Here is a 22,797-nt window from a genome sequence, read left to right on the forward strand (position 1 = left end):
TTATCTAAAAGTGATTTTTTTCCTTCTTAGCCACTATGTTTGATGCTTCTGAAGATGTCTTGATGATGGCTCCTATCACACATGTATCAGTGACAGTGGATGGGATCCCTGAAGTGATGGAAATTCAGCAACTTCAAGACACTTGTGAGGAATTGCCAGGAATTCTGATGCCAGAGCGATCCAAGAGAAAGAAAGGTGAGAAGATGCTAAGAAAAATATTCTTTATCAAATCTCCAATTACACATTTTGGAGATCTGGACAGGAAGTTAAATCTCACTGTCTTGCTGATCACATGACTACAAATCTGGCTTATATTAATTACCTTGTGCTCTTGATACAACTAAAGTTGGATTACAACAAAAATAACTATTATTGTTAGAAAAATATGGAAATCATTTTTGAAAAGTTAGGTGCAATTTAAACACCTAAAAAGCTGATTTCTGATTTGGGGGCATTTTATTTTATCTTTTTTCTAATTTTCCCTTTTTTTAATATTTCTTCTTAAACTGTTTTTTCTGTTTTCTCATTTCCTGCTGTATGGTATAGCAGTAGTGGGGGGTGGGATGATTTAGGAATTCCTTTTTAAGGTAGAGTACTTCTGGAGTATTTTCTTGAGAGAGGTAGAAAGTGTGTATTGCCTTTGATATAAGTATCTGCTTTCAGTCATTGTTCATGCTGTGGAGATATGTAACTTTTATCTCTCATCCCTAGTTATATGTGCAGAGTTCCAAGTGATGATGCTCTTTCACATGTTTGTAAAATGGCTGCTTCTACTCTGTGTATTACCTAATACACAAATTTTTTTGTCACAGTTCTGTACATATTTTATAAAATGCTCCATGTTTTGCTAGCTTAAAAAAAATACAATGGCTAGGGCTAATGCTACAATTAGGTCAACTAGACAGTCACCTAGAGTGCCAACCTTTGGAGAAGGGGTAGTAAGTACATCCCAAAAAGAAGAACTTGGGAACATCCATTGCTTATTCCTGGGATAAGCAGTATGAAATCTGTTTTATTTTTGGGGGGATCTTGCCAGATACTTGTGACCTGGATTGGCCACTATTGGGCACATGATACAGGTTCTGATGTACTCAGTCCCAGTATGGTGCTACTTATGTATTTAAGTGTCAGGTATGTGAAAGACTGTGTATCATGCCAAAAGTCAAGACAAAAATGAAATGATAAAAATCTCCAGGATCACCTTTATTTACCATCATATTGGGTGTGCATTGGGACCCAACATGGCTATGTTTCAGTAAACACTTGCATCAAGAACAACTTGTGCTTTCAATGTAAACTACTATTAGATTAAAAGAGAATCCACTACAAAGTATTTATAGATATCCCTTTAATGATTTTGTTAAAGAATTTTAAGCTGAAACAAGCTTCTGATTAAACAGATTATCAGAGCTAGGTAATGCTCAAAAGGGAAAAGCTCTTCAACAGTTGTATCATCCCATCTTCATAGGTCCATATTTAATCAGTTTTTATATCAATTACCAATAATCTTACAGAATATTTATTCCTTCCTTTATCTTTGTATATTGCAAAAAAAACAGCAGAATTGCTTACCTGTAACAGGTGTTCTCTGTGGACATCAGGACAAAGCAGACACACCGTTATGATCAGCCGCAGGCTGGCGGTCCGGAAGTACCCTCTCAAGATCGTGTTTGATTGGAGGGAGGTTCATCTATTTCCCTCCTATTAAGAGTTGTGAAGACTGAGGACCCTCCCTTTATATACAAAAAATTTAATGTTCTTTTGTTTAAATAATGGGCTCTTCTGCTGTTCTTGTATTTTAGAACTACGAAAAAGATTATACTTTTTGGATTGATGTTTTATCATCTTTTTCAATTGGGTTTATTTGATTACTGCTACTCGTAGTTTTCATGGCATTCCAATATTAGTGAGCTTATCTGTATGATAGGATCTGAGAATGAACGATTATGCAGAAAACCACATGGTGAGTGGTTTTCTGCATCGGGTCGGCAAATGTGATCGTTGCTAAAGTTGTCAAAACAGGTTTAGCAACAATCGCTGGCTTTAGTGCCTCTGAGCCCCTGAACCTAGACTTTATATTATTCTGTTGCATATTCAGTAGCTTAGATGATCTCAGGGTCAGATAATATACCTTCTCTTTGTTTTGCCTTATCTTTTTCATGTTTCTCTCATGTCTATCATGTCCCATTTGCTCCATTTCATTATGTCATTATGAATAAATTGTAAATTGGGCCTCCTAATTGAAAAGCAATGATTGACTTTGGCTGTTCACATCACCTTATTGTCCAGGTGGCCCCTTACTCTTTCCATGACCCCATCATGTAATGTGTCTTATCAGGAAGGAACACAAAACAGAAATAAGATGTTGGAACTTTTTTAGGGGATTAAACTGGGCCTCTCACAAGCTAATACAGTAATGGCTTATTATAGTGCCTTATCTATAGTGACAAGTCAGCAGAGGAGTTTGGGCACTAGAGATTTCTGGCTTATTATATTACCGTATTTGCTCAAATGTAAGCCAACCCGAATGTATACCGAGGTTACCTTTTTCCCCCAAGAAGGTGGAAAAAAGGTTGACTTGAATATAAACCAGGGGGTTAATGTTCAAGTACCCTGCCCTGCCAGGCTCAGCACCCAGCCCCCCCTCCCTCCCTGCCCTGCCAGGCTCTGCACCCTATCCCCCATCCCTGCCCTGTCCCTCCTTCCTCCCAATGTCTTGCATGCCTCGACCGGGCCAGCTGTATGACCTGGTGGTCCAGCGGTGGGCCAGAACAGGAAGAATTCCTCCCACCTCCTATCCCAGCCAACTCTGACAACTTTCACCTCCCTCCCACCTCCCCTGCTTACCTTTCAAATTCCTTGTGGTCCAGCAGTGTACTGGGGCAGGAGCAAGTTTCCTGCGCTCTTGCCCTGTCCAGAGCCACTAGCTGAATGGCTACTGTGAGTTCCAGATGTCTACAAAAACCCACCACAACTGTGAGTTCTAGATGTCTGCCACCCACCACAACCCAGGCACAGAGAGCTAGGACTACAGGTACACCCTCCACCACCTACCAGATACCAAAGATACAGCACTCCGACTCCCTGCTGAGGGGCCAGGCAGCATCTGCTGAAGGCCACTGGCACCAGACTTACACTCTGCAAGTTATTGTAAAAGTCGACACTGCCAGCACAAAGATAGCGTCCTAGGAGTGTGGCGTGGGTGGTAAAAATTGTGGCCACCGGGAGCTTACGGATTCGACAGAGGCAAAGGCCCACACCGGCCAGCCATTCATGGAAGTGATCCACGATGAAGAGCTTCTCATCTTCGCACTGAACTGCGTACTGAAACAAAACAGAATAAAGACAGCACATTATTATTTCCTCCACATGCCATCACCAGCTTCTGTGACCACAACACCTATACAACAACCTAACAGTCTCATGCGTTGGGGGGTGGGAAGGGGTAATTGCGCCTTGGAAGCAGTCATATCCTGGAGGCAAAGAAGGTGGCCACTGGTATCACCCAGAAGTACATAATGCCACTTCCTGTAGCAACATGTCAACAGCTGCTGTGCAACTTCCTGCCCGAGAAAGATTAATTCCCCAGCGCTGGCAGACAGCAAGGATCTTGCTAAGGAAGGGGCAGCATGGAGGAGTACAGAGAAGAAGCATGAGTTTCCTTCTCCCACAACCAAAAAGCACAAGAAAGGGAGACGTTGCAGGTGGATGGCAGGGAGAGGGGAACTCAGTATGGTTCAGTACCTACCTCCCAGACACTAGACTATGGAGCACAGGAAATGGGAGAACAGTGAGACAGACAGAGCCCATACCCACCTCTCCCAGGAACTAGGCTGTGAGGAACCCAAAAAGCACAGCATCGTTTGCTTCACGGTCATACCAGGGGATGCCAGTGGTGCAGCTGTCTCGGAACTCCGTCTTCCAGTGGTCTAGGTTCCAGGCTGTGGCTGCGATGTCAGTCAATATGACGAAGGGTCTAGTTTTACCCTACCCATGAATCCGCTTGGTGTGAAACCAGATGTTGAGAAACTTGTATAATGAGGCCCAAATTGGGACTCAATATCCTCCTGCCAGCTAATAAAACTGATTTATAGTGTCTAATTTGAAAAAAACAAGTGAGAACTGAAAAAGTCAGAAAGTCTAATGTACCGTATTTTCGCGGATATAACGCGCACCATTGTAAAACGCGCACAGGGGTATAGCGCGCAGAAATCACGATGATATGTACAAAAACTTTTCTATACCGCGCTCAGGCATATAACGCGCATGCTGCCCGACTCTCCTCTGGCCACCCCGACTCTCCTTTCGCTCTCCCCGACTCTCCTCTGGCCACCCCGACTCTCCTTTCGCCCTCCCCGACTCTCCTCTGGTTGCCCCGACTCACCCTGACTTTCGGTGCACTGCCCCGACTCTCCTCTGGTTGCCCCGACTCACCGTTCACCCGCCCTGACTTTCGGTGCACTGCCCCGCCTCTCCGTGCCTGTCCCCCTTGAAGTCCTGTCCCCCCTTGAAGGTCTGCCTGTCCCCCCTTGAAGGTCTGCCTGTCCCCCCTTGAAGTCCTGTCCCCCTTGAAGGTCTGCCTGTCCCCCTTGAAGATCTGCCTGTCCCCCCTTGAAGTCCTGTCCCCATCCTGAAAGCCTGATGCCCCCCCTCGACGTCCGATTCGTCTCCCCCCTCGGCAGGACCACTCGCACCCCCACCCCGAAGGACCGCCGACTCCCCGACAATATTGGGCCAGGAGGGAGCCCAAATCCTCCTGGCCATGGCGACCCCCTAACCCCACCCCGCACTACATTACGGGCAGGAGGGATCCCAGGCCCTCCTGCCCTCGACGCAAACCCCCCTCCCCCCCAGCCGACCCGCGACCCCCCTGGCCGACCCCCCCACCCCCCTTCCCCGTACCTTTGGAAGTTGGCCGGACAGACGGGAGCCAAACCCGCCTGTCCGGCAGGCAGCCAACGAAGGAATGAGGCCGGATTGGCCCATCCGTCCTAAAGCTCCGCCTACTGGTGGGGCCTAAGGCGCGTGGGCCAATCAGAATAGGCCCTGGAGCCTTAGGTCCCACCTGGGGGCGCGGCCTGAGACACATGGTCGGGTTTGGCCCATGTGCCTCAGGCCGCGCCCCCAGGTGGGACCTAAGGCTCCAGGGCCTATTCTGATTGGCCCACGCGCCTTAGGCCCCACCAGTAGGCGGAGCTTTAGGACGGATGGGCCAATCCGGCCTCATTCCTTCGTTGGCTGCCTGCCGGACAGGCGGGTTTGGCTCCCGTCTGTCCGGCCAACTTCCAAAGGTACGGGGAAGGGGGGCGGGGGGGTCGTGGGGGTCGGCCAGGGGGGTCGCGGGTCGGCTGGGGGGGCGGTCGGAGGGTCTTGGGGGGGGGGGCGGTCGTTGGAGGGAGGGGGGTTTGCGTCGAGGGCAGGAGGGCCTGGGATCCCTCCTGCCCGTAGTGTGGTGCGGGGTGGGGTTAGGGGGTCGCCGTGGCCAGGAGGGTTTGGGCTCCCTTCTGGCCCAACTACACAAAGTACGGGGAAGGCGGGTGGGGGTGTCGTGGGGGTCGGCCAGGGGGGTCGCGGGTCGGCTGGGGGACGGGCGGAGGTTCTTGGGGGGGGCGGTCGTTGGGGGGGGGGGGTTTGCGTCGAGGGCAGGAGGGCCTGGGATCCCTCCTGCCCGTAATGTAGTGCGGGGTGGGGTTAGGGGGTCGCCGTGGCCAGGAGGGTTTGGGCTCCCTCCTGGCCCGATATTGTTGGGGAGTCGGCGGTCCTTCGGGGTGAGGGTGCGAGTGGTCCTGCCGGGGGGGGGGATGTATCGGACGTCGGGGAGTCGGCCGGGCAAGAGGGCTTGGGCTCCCTCTTGCTCCGATCGTGGATGTGGGTGCGGGTGGGAGCACGTGCGAGCGGTCGTTCGGGGTGGGGGTGCGAGCGGTCCTGCTGGGGGGGTGAATCGGGCGTCGGGCGGGGTGGGAACTATGTTTAAAAACTTTTGTATACCGCGCTCAGGCATATAACGCGCGAGGGGTATGCGCGGTACGTAAAATCACGTATAACGCGCGCGTTATATCCGCAAAAATACGGTAGTCTTATTTATTATAAGCAGCTAATTATAAAGAGAAATAGTTAGTCAGGACCAAGCTTCAAAGAGGAGAGAAGAAAAACAGAAAAATACCCCACCTGTGTGGTTTTCTCACAGTCTTGATTCACTGCTTAGTCCTTATCTTGTTGAAAGCAACACATTCCCTTCTCCAATTATCTCAGCTTCAATAGCCAAAGGGGTGTCAGTTCTGAGCCTGATTCTTCCACCACTGAGTTAGAAAAAAAAAAAAAAAGAGTTGTAGCAGAGATGGTTCTGGGAAAAATTAAAGTAGGCCAACTATGATATTAAGCTATTATACCTCTTTTCCCACATCGCTCTTTACACTGGTGAATAGCTATGTTTTTGTTGTATGTTGTATCAACATTGCTGTAATATGCAGTTTGAATAATTTTTTTCTGCTGAAATTTTCTATTGCCTATGTTCAGATTGTTCTTGCTCTACACCACCTGTGGTAAATAATCCTAATAAATAAATAAAATTAATAGGATTGACAGAATCTAAGCTCAAACATACTGAAGGGTACTAGAGAACCCCATATCTATAGTATTTATAGATTGCAAAACTGAAAGCATGCTAGAATGTGTTTATCATACCTTCTTTTTACTCTTTCTTCCAGTAGGTACAGTTAGAGCATCTTGAGCCCTTATGTTGGCAGACCATTTTCAGTAGGCCTAGTCTGAACCAGTTCTACCCTCTTGATGTGCCTATGGGAGGAGGCTTGTGTTCCCATTAGTGATTCATATAAGGCAATATGGCTTTATTTTTCCTGCTGCTTTTATCTCTGTTTGCATATTGGACTGACTACTTTCAAGTTGTCTGAGATTAAATGTTTCTAGATCTTTCATTTTAAATGTCCAGTTGTCTTTCCAATTGTTATGTGGCTAAGGAGATTTTGCATTCCAAGCTTAAACTATGACTTGATCTGATGATTCTGAAGTAGTGGTTGAGGTAATAGCTGATGGTCTATTTGCACTAGTGTCTAGTTAAGAAATTGCAGTCTGGGGAAGAACATTGCTAAGGGAAACTATACTGAACCCTTGTCCTGGTTGGATATTAAGCAACTTTGCCGCTTTGATTTTATGATAGCTAACAGCAGCATTTCTGACGTGAGCCCTGTCTAATGGTAGTTTTACTGCATCACTTCATCAGATAATACTGACACCAGTTTTTGAAACTGAACTGTGCAGATCCTATGCTCTCAACGGATTGCCAGCCTTCATCGTTAACAAAACTATTGAATACATACAATAGCAGCTTCACAGTTAGAATCTTATTGCAAGAGCAACAGAACACCTTTTTGGTTGGAGGGACCAAAGAAAGCAATCTCTAGCCCTGGCCCTTAGCCCTCTAGTTTCTGATGCTATGCTGGACAAAATATTGGTGAAAACTATTGCCCCTGTGGCCCATAACATTTTACTGCTTATGTCTTATTTAGATAGCAATTCTTTTTTTTTTTTTTGCACCCATTACAATTTTTTTTAAGTTTGTATAGCATGGAAACCCTATTTGTAGCTCTGCTTTTTGAGTTTCATTTAGTTCTTAATAAGGGAGGTCAGGCAGTTGTCATGCAGATTGATCTGTTTACAGCTCTTGATTTAATTGACTCTGACCTGCTGCTGTTCATATTGAGTTGGGAATTGCTGACTCAGTCTTCAATGGAAAGATGAACTATCTGACTGGAAGATCACAACTTAATAAGGGCTAGTCAGCACGGCTTTAGGAAAGGGAAATCATGTCTGACAAATTTGCTTCAATTCTTCGAGAAGGTGAACAAACAATTGGATAGTGGAGATCCAGTGGACATAGTTTACTTGGATTTCCAGAAAGCGTTTGACAAGGTTCCACATGAAAGGCTTATGAAAAAACTACTGAGCCATGGAATAGGAGGAGAAGTGCATAGATGGATTGGCAAATGTCTAGAGAACAGAAGGCAAAGGGTGAGCATAAATGGGCAATTCTCGGACTGGGAGAGAGTGACTAGCGGCGTGCCCCAGGGTTCGGTTCTTGGGCCTATTTTGTTTAATATTTTTATAAATGACCTTGAAGAGGAAACAACATGCAATATAACGAAGTTTGCAGATGATACAAAACTATGTCGGGTGGTTGGCTCTCTAAGGGACTGCGAGGATCTCCAGAAGGATCTAAACCAGCTGGAAACTTGGGCGATAAAATGGCAGATGAGTTTTAACATAGACAAATGTAAGGTGATGCATCTAGGAAAGAAAAACAAAGAACATGAATATAAGATGTTGGGGGTGACATTAGCCAAATGCGAACAAGAAAGGGATTTGGGGGTACTGATAGACAGAACCCTAAAGCCTTCATCCCAATGTGCGGCGGTGGCGAAGAAAGCAAACAGGATGTTAGGCATGATTAAGAAGGGGATCACGAGTAGATCGGAAGAGGTCATAATGCCACTGTACAGAGCAATGGTTAGACCTCACTTGGAGTACTGTGTCTAGCACTGGTCTCCATACCTTAAGAAGGATATAACTCTGCTGGAGAGGGTGCAGAGACGAGCCACGAAACTGGTCAAAGGTATGGAGAATTTGAGCTACGAGGAACGTCTCGGAAAACTGGGTTTGTTCACCATAGAGAAGAGAAGATTGCGAGGGGATTTGATAGAGACTTTTAAAATATTAAAAGGTTTTGATAAAATAGACCATGAAGAAGCATTGTTAACATTTTCGGAAGTCACACGGACACGGAGTCATAGCCTGAAACTGAGTGGCAGCAGGTTCAGGACAAACGTCAGGAAGTTCTGTTTCTCACAGCGAGTGGTTGGAGCTTGGAATGCTCTCCTGGAGGAGGTTGTGGCGGAGACTACTGTTCTGGGTTTCAAGCGCAAGTTGGATGCACATCTTCTTGAAAAACATATTGAGGGATATGGGAAATCCGGGTCTCCCAAAAGGTGTACTTAAATGGGCCACCACGTGCGCGGATCGCCGGACAGGATGGACTTCGGTCTGATCCGGTGAGGGCATTTCATATGTTCTTATGTTCTTACTCCTAGATAATAAGATATAGAGTCCCTCAGGTTCCTCCCCCACCTAACCAAATTTAATCAATATATGTTTGTTTATTTAGCACTAGTTTGAAAGAATCTGGCATCTTTTTTTTCTTCTTATTCACTGTTGATATTTTTTCATAATATCATTGGGTGATACACTAGATCAGACTTATGCTCTTCTGGAGATGTGTTTTTCATTAGTGGAGAAATTAATGGTTAGGAATAGATTAAAACTCAGTCCAAGTAAAACAAATCTGTTATGGCTTATTAACAGCCCCCCCCCCCCCAAGAGGACTTGTAGAGTTGGGGGACAAGGGAGCAAGCATATATGGTTAGGATGAATGGCCATATTGGCAATGAATATACTACCCCATTTTCTGTAACTTTTTCAGGCATTATCTTTCACAATTCCCCTGGGAATTTTAAAAACATGGCAAAGATTGTTAATGACCTTTATATGGGCAAGAAAGCAAACTAGGGTAGGAAATCAATAATGTTGAAGATGAAACAACAGGGAGGGATGGTTATACCAGATTTGAAAGCTTATTATCCTAGGACAAGCAGGCATCATATTCTCACATATAGGTGACGCCATTCACGTAGCCCAGTACGGACAGCATGAAAAGTTAGTCTCAATACAAGTTAACATCAGCACATAAATGTTATTTTTATGACAGTGAGACTAAGCACTGATATGAGTTTTATATTTAATTTGACACTTTAGTATTTTTTAGTGCACATTCACTTGCACAAGAGAGGTTTTTTAAGAATCCATGATTGAAATCTGAAACCTTTAAGTCTCAAATGTATTTCCTTGAACTATTAAGTTCCAAGCAGGTTTCTGAGATTCTTTTTCCTCTCTTATATGAATATATTGTGACTATTTAAGTTTGGACACATCATTTACCAATATAGAAATCATTTACATTGAGCTGTTAGCTATTATTGGGTTTTTACCATCTATTTTTATTTTATAGTAGCATTGAAATACTACTCGGGGATCTTCTATGAGGCATCATGGTTCTATGTCTCAGCGCCGATCTTCCTCTAGGTATGGTTCTTTGCATCGAAGTTCTACTTCTTCTCAACAGTGCTCTTCTTCGAAACTTAGAGCTGCTACTTCGGGCCGTAAGTCCTTTTCTTCTGTGAGGCGTTCTAGACCAAGACATCGAAGTTCCTCTTTTAGTCGACCTCCTTTTTCGAAGAGGCATCAGGAACTTCATCGATCCACTTCCACCTCTTCATTGGACCAGTACCGAAAACGTCGCAGGACTTCTAGATATTTTTTCCCAGAAGTTTTCTCAGATTTGATGTCTGACTTGAAGTGTGGGTTTTCCCTCTCTAAACTTGAGTCTGTTGGTGCAGCTATCCCCCAAAAGAAGATCTTCTCCTGAAGAATTCTTTGCCACTTATATTAACCAATTGTGCAAAGAATTGTCTCTTTCAGTGGAGACTGATGCCTCATTTAATGCTGAATTCCAAAATACAGTATATTAAACTTTCGTGGACCTTCCAAATATCTCTTCAAATTGCCATTGCATGAACTGTTTAAACAAATCCTTTTCAGAAATTGGGAGATGCCTTTAACTGTCAAGGCTGCTCCAGGGAAGATAAATTCGCTTTATAGAATTTTCTCTACTCCAGGATTTGATAGTCCACAACTTCCACATCATTCATTATTAGTGAAATCAACCCTCAAAAAATATTTTCCTACCAGAGTTCATGCCTCATTTCCTCCAGGACGCAAACGCCGTACTATGGACAAATTTGGCTGTCGCCTTTATCAAAACTCTATGCTGTTGAGCAGAATCCTTAATTACACTTTTTATATGTCTTTGTATCTTCAACATGTTCAATGGTTGACCGATTTCGAGCAATACATTCGTTCATCCTCTGGAATTTCAGTGGCTTATTCATACTCATTCACAGACTGCGACATAAACTATCTTCCAAGATCACTCTCTGATGCTTTTCAACTGTCTTCCAGAGCATCCACTATGTCAGTAGCTATGAGAAGCCTAGCTTGGCTCAGGCGTTCTGATATAGATCTCAATCTCCAAAATAGATTGGTCAATATCCCATGCCTAAGGAAGGAACTTTTTGGCGAGCCCATCAAGGTTGCTGCACAAAATTAGCTCAACATGACTCAACACTTGGAATACTTTAAATAGAGCACAAAGTCTTTTTTTTCCAGGAGATCTACTAAACAACCTCCTTCACATCAGAGACATACTTTTTTGGTTCCTGGGTAGCCACAGCAATAGCAGCAAATTTGCCAGCGGCTTTCAACTGATTCAGGGGCAATTCAACAGAAGTTGTTCGACTCTGCCCAATTCTTCCAGCTCAATTGGAGCTTGCTGTCACTATATTTTCAATATTGGTCTTTCATATCAATAGACCTATGACATCTCACAGTCTTTATAGAAGGTTTATCTTTTTAACATGCTTGCCTAAAAAAAAAAATAATAATAAACCCTCAGTTGTCCGCAACATGGACTCCATTTCGAGTTTAATTTTCAGCAGTTTTTCTACTTCCTGTTTCCTATGAACTTCACTGAGCAGGCTTGCATTGTGGAAAATCCACCATGAATGTAGAGCCTGTAAGGTGATTTTTTTCCTATTGCCTGGACTCCATTCCACTAAGAGGGGAATCTGACATGGGTGTAGAGTCTGTAAAGTTGGATTCCTCTAAATCTATTTCAGCATGCATCGCTCAGGCTTCAACTGCTTCAGGATTCCACTATGGGGTATAGAACCTGTACGGTGATTTTTTCCTGTTACTTGGATACTTTGCTTTAAAGACTTAATGGGATCTAACAGAGGTGAAGAGCCTATAAGTTGGATTCCCGTGATATCAGATCTTTGCACTGTTTTCTCTTGCAACATGTCTTCCACTGTACCATCAATGTTTATACAGTACCTTCTAGAAGGCATCCATTTACTGCAACTATTTTCCCTACACCTGTTCTCTAAGGAACATTTTCCACAGAACTTTTTACTCCATCTCCTTTTGATTCTAAAAGGCCCGGAGATTTGTGAGTGGCTGTAGGGGAGGAGGAGGCTGCAACATCCTTTTAGGTTTTTTCTTAAACTAAACTAAATCTTAAGTTTATATACTGCATCATCTCCACAATCGTAGAGCTCGGCACGGTTTACAGGAGCTTAGTAAAAAGAAGGAACTCCATAGTAAGGATTACAGGAGCTTAGTATAAAGAAGGTTTAAAGGAAATTAGTATAAAGAGGGAACACCGTAGTAAGGGTTAGAGGAGGAATATAGAGGGAAGAAAGTGTTACATTTTTGAGAATAGCCAAGTTTTCAGATGTTTTCGGAATAGTTGGAAAGATCCTAGATTCCGAAGTGGGGTAGTAAGGTTATTCCAAAGCTCTGTGATTCTGAAGGGGAGAGAAGTCCCTAATTTTCCTGCATAGATGACGCCTTTTAACGAGGGGAATGATAGTTTAAATTTTGGGGTGGATCTGGTGGTATCAGGGCTTGAGGAGTTCCAAAATAATGGAATAAGGGGAGGAAGGATGCCGTGTAGGATCTTAAAAGTTAGACAGGCGCATTTAAAGTGACCCCTGGAAATTACTGGAAGCCAGTGAAGTTTGGACAGAAGCGGGGAGACATGGTCGAATTTACTTTTTGCAAAGATTAGCTTAGCCACAGTGTTCTGAATCCGCTGAAGCCTTTGAAGACCTTTCTTGTTTAGACTTAAATAGATGGAGTTACAATAGTCCAGTCTGGAAAGGAGGAGAGATTGTACAAGGACAGCGAAATGTTGTTGGTGGAAGCAGGATCTCACTTTCCTCAGCATGTGAAGGCTAAAAAAGCATTTTTTTTTTTAAATAAAAGAGTTAAGGTGGTCATTAAAGGAGATTTTAGAATCAATGATGATGCCCAAAACTTTGCTTGAGAACTCAAGCTGCAGTGAGGCGCCAGAAGGCAGTGAAATGAGGTGGGTAGCTGCTCTAATTTTGGGCCTATTTTCTCAGTCATAGTTTCTGAACTGACAGTCTTTTCTATAAAGTCTACAATTAGATGCTTATGCATTCTGGAGTCAGTATGCGCGTAATGCCTGTTTTTACTGGGTTTTCCATACAGGTCTCTTACATTTCTTTCAGTTTTGCTTTACGCAGATAATTTCTGTGCTCAGACGCACTTCATCTCAACTTCTCCTTCTTACTGAGTCGCTCAAGTTGCACGGTACTATATAACTCAGCTGGAGATTCTAGTTCTTGAGCTTTCTATCAACGGACTGAAAATATTTGACCCTAGGAAAGTACTCGAACTATATATTTCAATCACAAATTACCATTTTGTTCTAGACAATCTTCTCTTTGTAGTCTAGTAATGGCGGCCTTTCTCCTAGACTGAACGAACCAATCCCTCTGTACGTTTCCTATAATTCCTCTCTTGCTCAATTCGCTGTTTTCACCTTTTAGTGCCTGGGTTTTTTCCTCATCCTTCCAGACTTTTTTAACTGCATCCAGACAACCTTCTTGCAGCAGCCCTATGAGAAATGGGGGAAATGGTTTTTACTATTCTAGGCTCTTTATATTATCAAGCCTTTATCCTACTTCATTCTGCCTTCAAGGAATATTTCCTATCCCTCTCCTACTCATATCTTGGCTTCACTTCAGTCAGAGTTTGCCTTCGGGTTATGAGTATTTTCCATGTTCAGGCCAACAAACTGTTCATCCTCTGATTTCCAACTTTGCACAGATCTTGTCAACCTCTACTAGTCTCTAGTGATTTGGGATCCTCAACTTGTTCTCTCTTCACTATTGCTCCCTTCTTTTGAACCATATACAGTTTTTCCACCATGATACAGTAGTTTCTCTGTACCCCTTCTTTTTGTCTGGACATTAGAGGTCAGGAGACGACATATACATCTTATCATTGTGCTTCTATTTTTATCTGTTAAGCCTCATTCTCACCCTGGAGAAATGTCTCTTCATACCTTGGAGTGCAAAAGAACCTTGTTTTTCTCTTACAAACAACTATGCTCTACAGAACCTCTTCTCTCTGGTTCATCCCCTTTGTTTCTCAAGGGTTAGTTCTACCTATTTCTGGAGATCTATTCCCTCATACTTTACAATCTGTATCTCTTTTGCCATGTTTGGGCTATACTCCAACTTGGGGCATCACTGTTATAAAGTAAGCTCTCCACCAAAATTCCTCCATGCTCTTCAGCTCCTGAATTTAGTATAAGTACAGCTGTACCGAATAGCATATTATACTACTGTATAAACATAACATAAACATAAAACTCACTTTTATACTGCAATGCCATTAAGTTCTATGTGATTTACAAAAGAAGTAGATACAGTAAATGAAATACTTCAATTGCCCAAAGGATCTAGTAAACAAATATATTTTTAGATGTCGCCTGAATTGATGGTAAGTGTTAGAGGACATAATTAAACAATTTAAATCCTTGTCCCATGATGCCGCTTGATAAGATATAAGAAATTGATGATATCTTTTCAATTTACAGCCTTTGATAGATGGAAAAGTGAATAGAGCATGTCAGTGTCTAAAGTGTTTTGACCTAACAAATGTAAACAAGTCTACAAGATAGTTGGGTATATGGCCTGCTAACACCTTGAAGCAAAAGCAACCAAACTTCACATGGGATTCAACTGGCAACCAATGCAGTTGTTGAAAGAAAGGTGTAACATGGTCAAACTTATTCAAATTGAAGATCAATTGAACAGCTGCGTTCTGAATAATGCGCATTCTGTAAAGATTTTTTTTGAGTACCAGCAAGATGGACAATATTACAATAGTCAAGCTGTCTCAGAAACATCAAAATATGCTGAATACAAATAAAGGGCATTGAGCTTTAACATAACAAATAATTAAAGAAGCAACATGAAATCAGAGATCAGGTTTTATTTTAGTAGGAGTTAGCACAGAAGAGACTCGGATTATTTGTATTCAATTTTTTGGCCGAATATGAATAATGTATTTGGGGCATTATTTAGCGCCAGTTCGAATCAAATCCAAATATTCGGTATAACCCTAGTTATATGCCACCTAAACAAAATATTACTCATCTTAAAGTTATCCTTCCTTAAGTCCAAAGCTCTAGACTTTTGGGAGCTTGTTATTTAAAGGCCAAAATAACTATGCAGGTATGCTAAAGCATTTTTACTTGCAAGATATTCTTCTAACCAGCAATACCACATTGCAGCAAAAAATAAAATGGTAGATCTGCTAAAAATTCATGTGCAAGCACATGCAAAATATATAAATGGAATCATAATGAATCCTATTCACTTAATGCTGCTAAAATTAGTAAGATAGTTGGGTTCTAGTAGATTTATCATAAGGGAGATAAAATTTATCATGCCAGCACACTAACATTTAATATAGGAAAAGAATTGTCATCATGGTTTCCTCTTAGCTTGGGATCCCCTCACCTACCTCCTGAAACCCCTAGAAGATATCCTAGCCTCGATTCAAGAAGACCACATTGGGAGCTACCCCCTTCCCAACTCTTTCCTTTCTATAAGAACATAAGAATTGCCGCTGCTGGGTCAGACCAGTGGTCCATCGTGCCCAGCAGTCTGCTCCCACGGCGGCCCCTAGGTCAAAGACTAGCGCCCTAACTGAGACCAGCCCTACCTGCGTACATTCCGGTTCAGCAGGAACTTGTCTAACTTTGTCTTGAATCCCTGGAGGGTGTTTTCCCCTATAATTGCCTCCGGAAGAGCGTTCCAGTTTTCCACCACTCTCTCTGGGTGAAGAAGAACTTCCTTACGTTTGTACGGAATCTATCCCCTTTTAACCTTGGAGAGGGTGAACAACTTGTCTTTATCTACCAAGTCTATTCCCTTCAGTTTCTTGAATGTTTCGATCCTGTCCCCTCTCAGTCTCCTCTTTTCAAGGGAGAAGAGGCCCAGTTTCTCTAATCTCTCACTGTACAGCAACTCCTCCAGCCCCTTGACCATTTTAGTTGCTCTTCTCTGGACCCTTTTGAGTAGTACCATGTCCTTCTTCATGTACTCGGAAAGAAGAGTCTCCTGCTGGCCTGGTAAATACTGCCTAGCAGTGTTTCATAATAACTCAAAATTGTGTTAGTCTCCTTAAGATAGACAAAAATATTAGATATTACAAACATATTTATTCTAAAATGTTAGAAGTCACTGCTTCTATTTCCTTTTTTTTTGTGATAAATTTAAATGAAGTTTTGATTTGTTTTAGGAAGAAAACCAAAAAATACTCGCCCTGAATCGCCTACATCAACGCCAAACATCTCAGTGAAAAAGAGGAACAAAGATGGAAAAGGTAATGTATATAATTTCATAGGCTTCATTAAGTCAATTTGTCAGATTCATTTATAATCGGTAGAAGGCATTTCTCACCTAAGAGTGGTATAAATGTGTACATGTACATCACAACTCTGTCCCTACTTCACCCAAACTATGCCTTTGTCTACATGGCAACACAAATATAACTAATCACCATCTTGTCACCAATTGAAAATGTCCACTTAGGATTTAGGCTTCTTCTAAAGTGATGTAAATGGTTTACACTAAGGCCCAAGAAGAATCACATATGTTTGCTGGATATTGCTGTTCTATAGGATATTGTTGCATTTGACAGGCTTTACACATAGAACAATATTTATATTATTATCACCATTAAGGAGCCCTTTTACTAAGCAATGTTAAGCTGCTAATGTGGGTTTTACTGTTAGTGCTGACCTGCACCAACTTCTAACACATGTTAAAACAGCATGACAAAAATCTGAACTAGCTGCCTAATACACTTAGTTTCAAGTTTCAAGTTTTATTTGGATTTTATATACCGCCTATCAAGGTTATCTAAGCGGTTTTTACAATCAAGTACTCAAGCATTTTCCCTATCTGTCCCGGTGGGCTCACAATCTATCTAGCGTACCTGGGGTTATGGAGGACTGAGTGACTTGCCCAGGGTCACAAGGAGCAGTGCGGGGTTTGAACCCACAACCCCAGGGTGCTGAGGCTGTAGATCCAACCACTGTGCCACACACTCCTCCAGATTTGACAAGGACAGAATAGAAGCGTAGCTATCAGTGACAGCTAGTACTACACTCTAGTTGTTACAACCGCTGATAGCATAGCTGCAGTTAACGGCCACCTGAAGAGGAGACAGTATGGTTGGGCTGCCGGATGTGGGTGATTGAAAGCAAGCAACTCAAAAAACGTATTGGAAAGTGGAAATTCACAAGCCCTGAAGAAATAGTCTTTACCGTGAAACGTTGGCTTTATTTTACTAACACTTAGTTCCTTACGATATATAGGTTAGTTGTTTTAGTCCTGCACCGATACTGTTCGTGGCACTGCACATCCCCTACGAAAGTTTTTTGCCGATGATGTGGGTGGAGGAGGTTTGAGCATTCAGGCTCTGCCTAAAATAAAACCTGAGGCTTTTTCTTTCGTGGGGATAGTGCTCTCAGTCAAAAAGAGTGGAGTTCAAGTTTTACTATCATTATTTATTACCCACTTTCACTTGATTTAATTGAATAGTTTTTAATATTTTTATAAATAATATTGCTGAAGGGTTGTCGGGTAAGATTTGCCTCTTTGCAGATGATACCAAAATCTGCAATAGAGTAGATACACCGGATGGTGTGAATAACATGAAAAAAGATGGTGGAGCTTGAAGAATGGTCTGAAATTTGGCAGCTAAAATTTAATGCTAAGAAATGCAAGGTCATGCATTTGGGTTGCAAAAACCCAAGGGAACGGTACAGTTTAGGGGTGAATAACTTATGTGCATGACGGAAGAGCGGGACTTGGGTGTGATTGTATGTGATGATTTTAAGGTGGCCAAACAGGTTGAAAAGGTGACGGCGAAAGCTAGAAGAATGCTAGGTATGGGAAAAGTATGGCCAGTAGGAAAAAAGAGGTATTGATGCCTCTGTATAAGACTCTTATGAAACCTCATTTAGAATATTGTGTACAATTCTGGAGGCTGCACCTTCAAAAAGATATAAAAGGATGAAGTTGGTCCGGAGGAAGGCTTCTAAAATGGTGTGTGGTCTTTGTGATAAGGCATATGGAGACAGACTTAAAGATCTCAATCTGTATACTTTTGAGGAAAGGTGGGAGAGGGGTGATATGGTAGAGACGTTTAAATACGTAATATAAATGTGCATGAGTCGAGTCTCTTTCATTTGAAAGGAAACTCTTCAATGAGAGGGCATAAGATGAAATTAAGAGGTAATAGGCTCCGGAGTAATCTGAGGAAATACTTTTTTACGAAAAGGGTGGTAGATGCGTGGAACAGTCTCCCGGAAGAGGTGGTGGAAATGGAGACTGTGTCTGAATTCAAGAGGGCCTGGGATAGGCACATGGGATCTCGCAGAGAGACAAAGAGATAATGGTTACTGTGGATGGGCAGACTAGATGGGCCATTTGGCCTTTATCTGACGTCATGTTTCTATGTTCCCAATCATCCCACCCATACGGAGGACAGACTTCCAAATGAGGCAGACTCCTTATATAGAAAACTGATCTCTAACAGTAAGACTCAGAATGATTTGGGTGGGCTTGGGGGGGGGGGGTCTGAAACCTCTATGTGGACAGGAAATTGGGTCGAGGTGGGGCATGTTGAATTGTTCTGTTCAATGGGATGATTAGGGAATCAGAGGGTATTCAATGGATTGGCAGGATGTAATATTTATTTTATGACTTATTTAAAAAAAAGTTAACCTGTTTAATCCTAAGCAGCTTACATTACAAAATATACATAAAATAGAAAAAAATGGAAGAGGGGATGGTTTGCGGGGGTCAGAAAATTGAATTTGGGTAGGGTCTTGGATGGGGAAGGGATTGAAAGAGAGGAGTTATTTGTGTGTGGGGGGGAGGGAGGCAGGGGAGCACCACCATGGCAATAAGTTATTTTATTATTTAAGTTAGTGCTCCACTGTGTTATCTGCAGTGCCAGATAGTGTGTGCTGTCTGGCACTGCATGTAACATGATGCTGTGTAGCCTTACCCTGCTTTATGTATGTGGTAAATATAGGCAGATGCTGGACATGCCCCCTACATTTACTGCCAAGGCTTTGCACATACTGATGGGGGGTGGAATTGTTCGAGGAGCGCTAACCGATTTAGCACACGCTAAACGCTAAGATGCCCATTATATTTCTATGGGTGTCTTGGCATTTAGCATGCCTTGATGAATTCCCCCTGAATGTTCATTTTTGCCTTTAATGTTCACTAAGTGCAAAATCTTACCATACTTTAGAAAACAAAACAAAACAAACGACAACCCAAATCCCTAAGCATTCTGTATTATCAAATTGAGATGGACATCACATAACTGTATAGTTGGATTTTCACCTGGCCTGGTCAGTGGGTAAAGTTAAGTGCGGCACTTAACTTAATCCATTTATTCATCAATGCTATTCATAAGATGTTGTTAACTTGGGAAGGTCTCTATAAAACAAAATTTAATATTATAAAAAGATGGATATGGTCAACCATGCGAGAGCTATTCCTCTGAACAGAGAATCACTATTTCTGACAGCTTTGATATTGACTTTTCCTGAAAGGTGAAAGTCAAGAAATGCTTCCACAAAAAAGCTAGCCTAGAGGACATTTGCTTCATTTGTACTGAAGATTAACAGTTCTGTCCCTAAAGTCCTGTTTGAGTTTTCTTTCTGAGGAGGAGATTACAGGAGAGAGAACTCTTGTTTATCTAAGGTTGCATTTGGAGTGGGGAAGTAGCCTAGTGTTTAGAGTACTAGGCTGACAACCAGGGAAGCTCAGTTTAAATCCAGCCGCTGTCCTTGTGCTCTTCGACAAGAACAGCAGCAGGATTGCCCCAGGTACAAACTTAAGGGTCAGTATTCAGCTGGCGGCAGTGAGCATTTTTTTTGCTCAGTGCTGACAGAGTTATTCCTGGTATTCAAAGCCTGGCCCTGTCTGGTCTTTGATTTGAATATCCGGATATTTTTATGCCAGCTAACACATAGCCGTTCAAGTCAATATTAAGCACTTAAGCAACCATGGGCTAGCACATAAAGACAGAACAGACTTTTATATGGTTCTATTTATGCGCTAAACCTGGCTTCTAAGGATTGAATATCACCATTTAAATGACCAAATCCTGATTCCTCTCCTGGAATGCCCCCAACATGGTTGGTTTTGAGGTAGGCACTAACTGCAAATTTCAGCAGCACTTAGAGCTGGTTAAGTGCCACTAAAAATTAATGGCTTTCCCTAACCAAGCAATTTAACTGGTCAGCAGTCAGCAAAATTGCTTTGAATATTAATCAGTTAGATTCTAAGTCCCCTGGGGCAAGAAAATACCTAGTGTATCTGAATGTAATTCACCTTGAGTTACTACTGAAAAGGTATGAGCTAAATCAAAATAAAAAATAAATAAATACAGGTAGTGGCACTTAATATATGTATAGATTCTTCTAGAATTACTTTTAAATTATAGAAAAGAGTGGTGATATGAAAAAAGGCCTCAACATATTTGGAAAGGAAATGCCACTACACTTCTCCCTCCGTATTCGCGGTTTCAGCATTCACGGTTTCGATTATTCAAGTTTTTTAGCTTGCTGGCTCCTCCCCCCCCCCCCCCAATTATGCCAGCTTGCATAGAGAAATCGCTGATTCCAAGCGTTTACAGAGAAAATCACTAATTCCCAGCACTTTCTTCACCGTGTTTTGCCTCTCCTTCAGGAACAGGTCAGGTCTTCCAACATGTTATTTGTGGTTTCACCATATTCACGACGGTTTTTAATAGAAAACAGCGAATAATATATGAAAAAGTTATTTGCGGTTTTTCTGTATTTGCGGTTTTGTTAATCCCCTATCACAGCGAATACGGAGGGAGAAGTGTATAAGGATACTGCTAATGTGAGATCTTTTCTAATATTCTTGTAATGTTCAAAATATTTCCTAATTCTACTCAACTTCCAGAAGAGGCCATAGGATTTTTTTTTTTTTGAGAAAGGAGAATGCTGATATACACAGCAAGGGTAGGTTACTGGGAATATGTTATAGAGACTTGTGAGAATGCATGGTGTCAGGAGGGGGCTGAGACATAGGGGGTACTGATTAGAAGTGTGTGTATTTGAGGGATTTGTTTTATTCTGTACATGCAGTGAGAGAGATTCTTATTGTGTTTAAATATGCTGTGGTCTTTCTTATATAGTGACAATCAACCAGTGAACTAAAACAGTCCACTCTGCACAAATCCAAACAGTCCAAATAAAGGAAGCAAAGTGAGCCTGGTCTTCAAACAAACCACACTTTAATAGCAACCAGTGTATTATATACAGAAATCATGTGTGGGATTTGACATGGACCATATTTCAGCAATTATGCCTGCATCAGGAGTCCTAAAACATACATAAAAATAAAATAAATCTACAATAAAATGTTTACAATAAAATAAATAAGTAAAAATGAATAAAAATTCAAATACAATACCAGGTAGGAGTCAATTGGGATTACTCAATGCCCACTGATATTGTGGCAAAGCATACAATACAGTGGAACCTTGGTTTATGAGCATAATTCGTTCCAGAAGCATGCTCGTAAACCAAAATACTCGTATATCAAGGGGAAACTCGGTTTGATATGTTCCCACCCCCCCTGAGGCCAGCGGTGCTGCTCCCCCCTCCCCTTGCAAACTGGCACCCTCCGCCCGAACAACTTGAACTTACCCCCCGCCCGAACAACTTGAACTTACCCCCCCCCCTAGAACTTATCCCCCCCCCTAAAATCTCGGTGAGAGGGAGAATTAGAAGGCCTTGAGCTTGCGCAGATGTATGCTCAAGGCCCAGCAGAGGCAGGAAGATCTTCTAGCGGCACCGGCATATCCTGTGGGTTGCGTGCCGGTGACAGATGGGGAGGGGGGGTAAGTTCAAGTTGTTCGGGCAGGGGGTGCTGTTTCGCACGGGGGGGTGCCTTTGCGAGCGGGGGGAGCGATGCTGGTTATCGGGGGGGGGTGCTTGCAAATCGAGTCAACACTCAGTTTGCGAGACAAGTTTTGCGAGAATGTTTTGCTCGTCTTGCAAAACACTCGCAAACCGAGGTTTGACTGTATACTAAAAAAGAATGATAACAGTAATAGTGATGATCAAACTATAACACAACTCTAATAATGTCATAATATGGTAACAAACTTAAAAATAATGACAAGGAGAACAATATAAAGATTTCAAAGACATGTAAGAGAGTAATAAATTATGTTTGTATGAGAGTAATAAATAATATTTGTATTAAAACCCTCTGTGACAGTCATCTTAAGTGGGACCAGAAACGTAAAAAGTATAGTTTTTTTATATATATATATAACCCCCCAAAAACTAACAAATATCAAGAATATGAATAAAACCAACATTTGGTCCTAAAGCCAAAATCAAAAGCTGAAAACATGGCAAACTTAATGGAACTATGCCACTAAAAAATGGCAGCTGAAATTTTTCCAAAGATCTCATATATAGATGCAAAAGGTACTTTTATAAATCTAAAAAAACATTTTTAATATCGACAAGTTCCATATTAAGGCTAAAAATAACTTAAGAAACTATAAATATGGCGCCACTTTGAAGCAAATGGCTGTCATGCCCTAAACAAAAGTGCTTGTGCATTGCTGAAAAATATACAACCTCGGAGAAAAATACATGACTAAAACCAGCATAGATATATTTAAAAACCACCAAAAATAATGGGAAAA

General features: G+C 42.3%; 1 protein-coding gene across 7 annotated transcripts in view; it reads left to right on the forward strand.

Annotated features, from left to right (window-relative positions):
* ELF1 (E74 like ETS transcription factor 1) overlaps nt 1-22,797 on the forward strand; it is a 242,524-nt gene that overhangs the window by 188,271 nt on the left and 31,456 nt on the right. For all 7 annotated transcript variants that reach the window (XM_033950621.1, XM_033950620.1, XM_033950623.1 and 4 more), the window contains 2 exons: nt 31-195; nt 16,312-16,395. In XM_033950621.1, the coding sequence (XP_033806512.1) occupies nt 31-195; nt 16,312-16,395 (249 nt within the window). The remainder of the gene's footprint in view (nt 1-30; nt 196-16,311; nt 16,396-22,797) is intronic.

This window comes from Geotrypetes seraphini, chromosome 6 (assembly GCF_902459505.1).
Source record: "Geotrypetes seraphini chromosome 6, aGeoSer1.1, whole genome shotgun sequence".
Classification (NCBI taxonomy): Eukaryota; Metazoa; Chordata; class Amphibia; order Gymnophiona; family Dermophiidae; genus Geotrypetes; species Geotrypetes seraphini.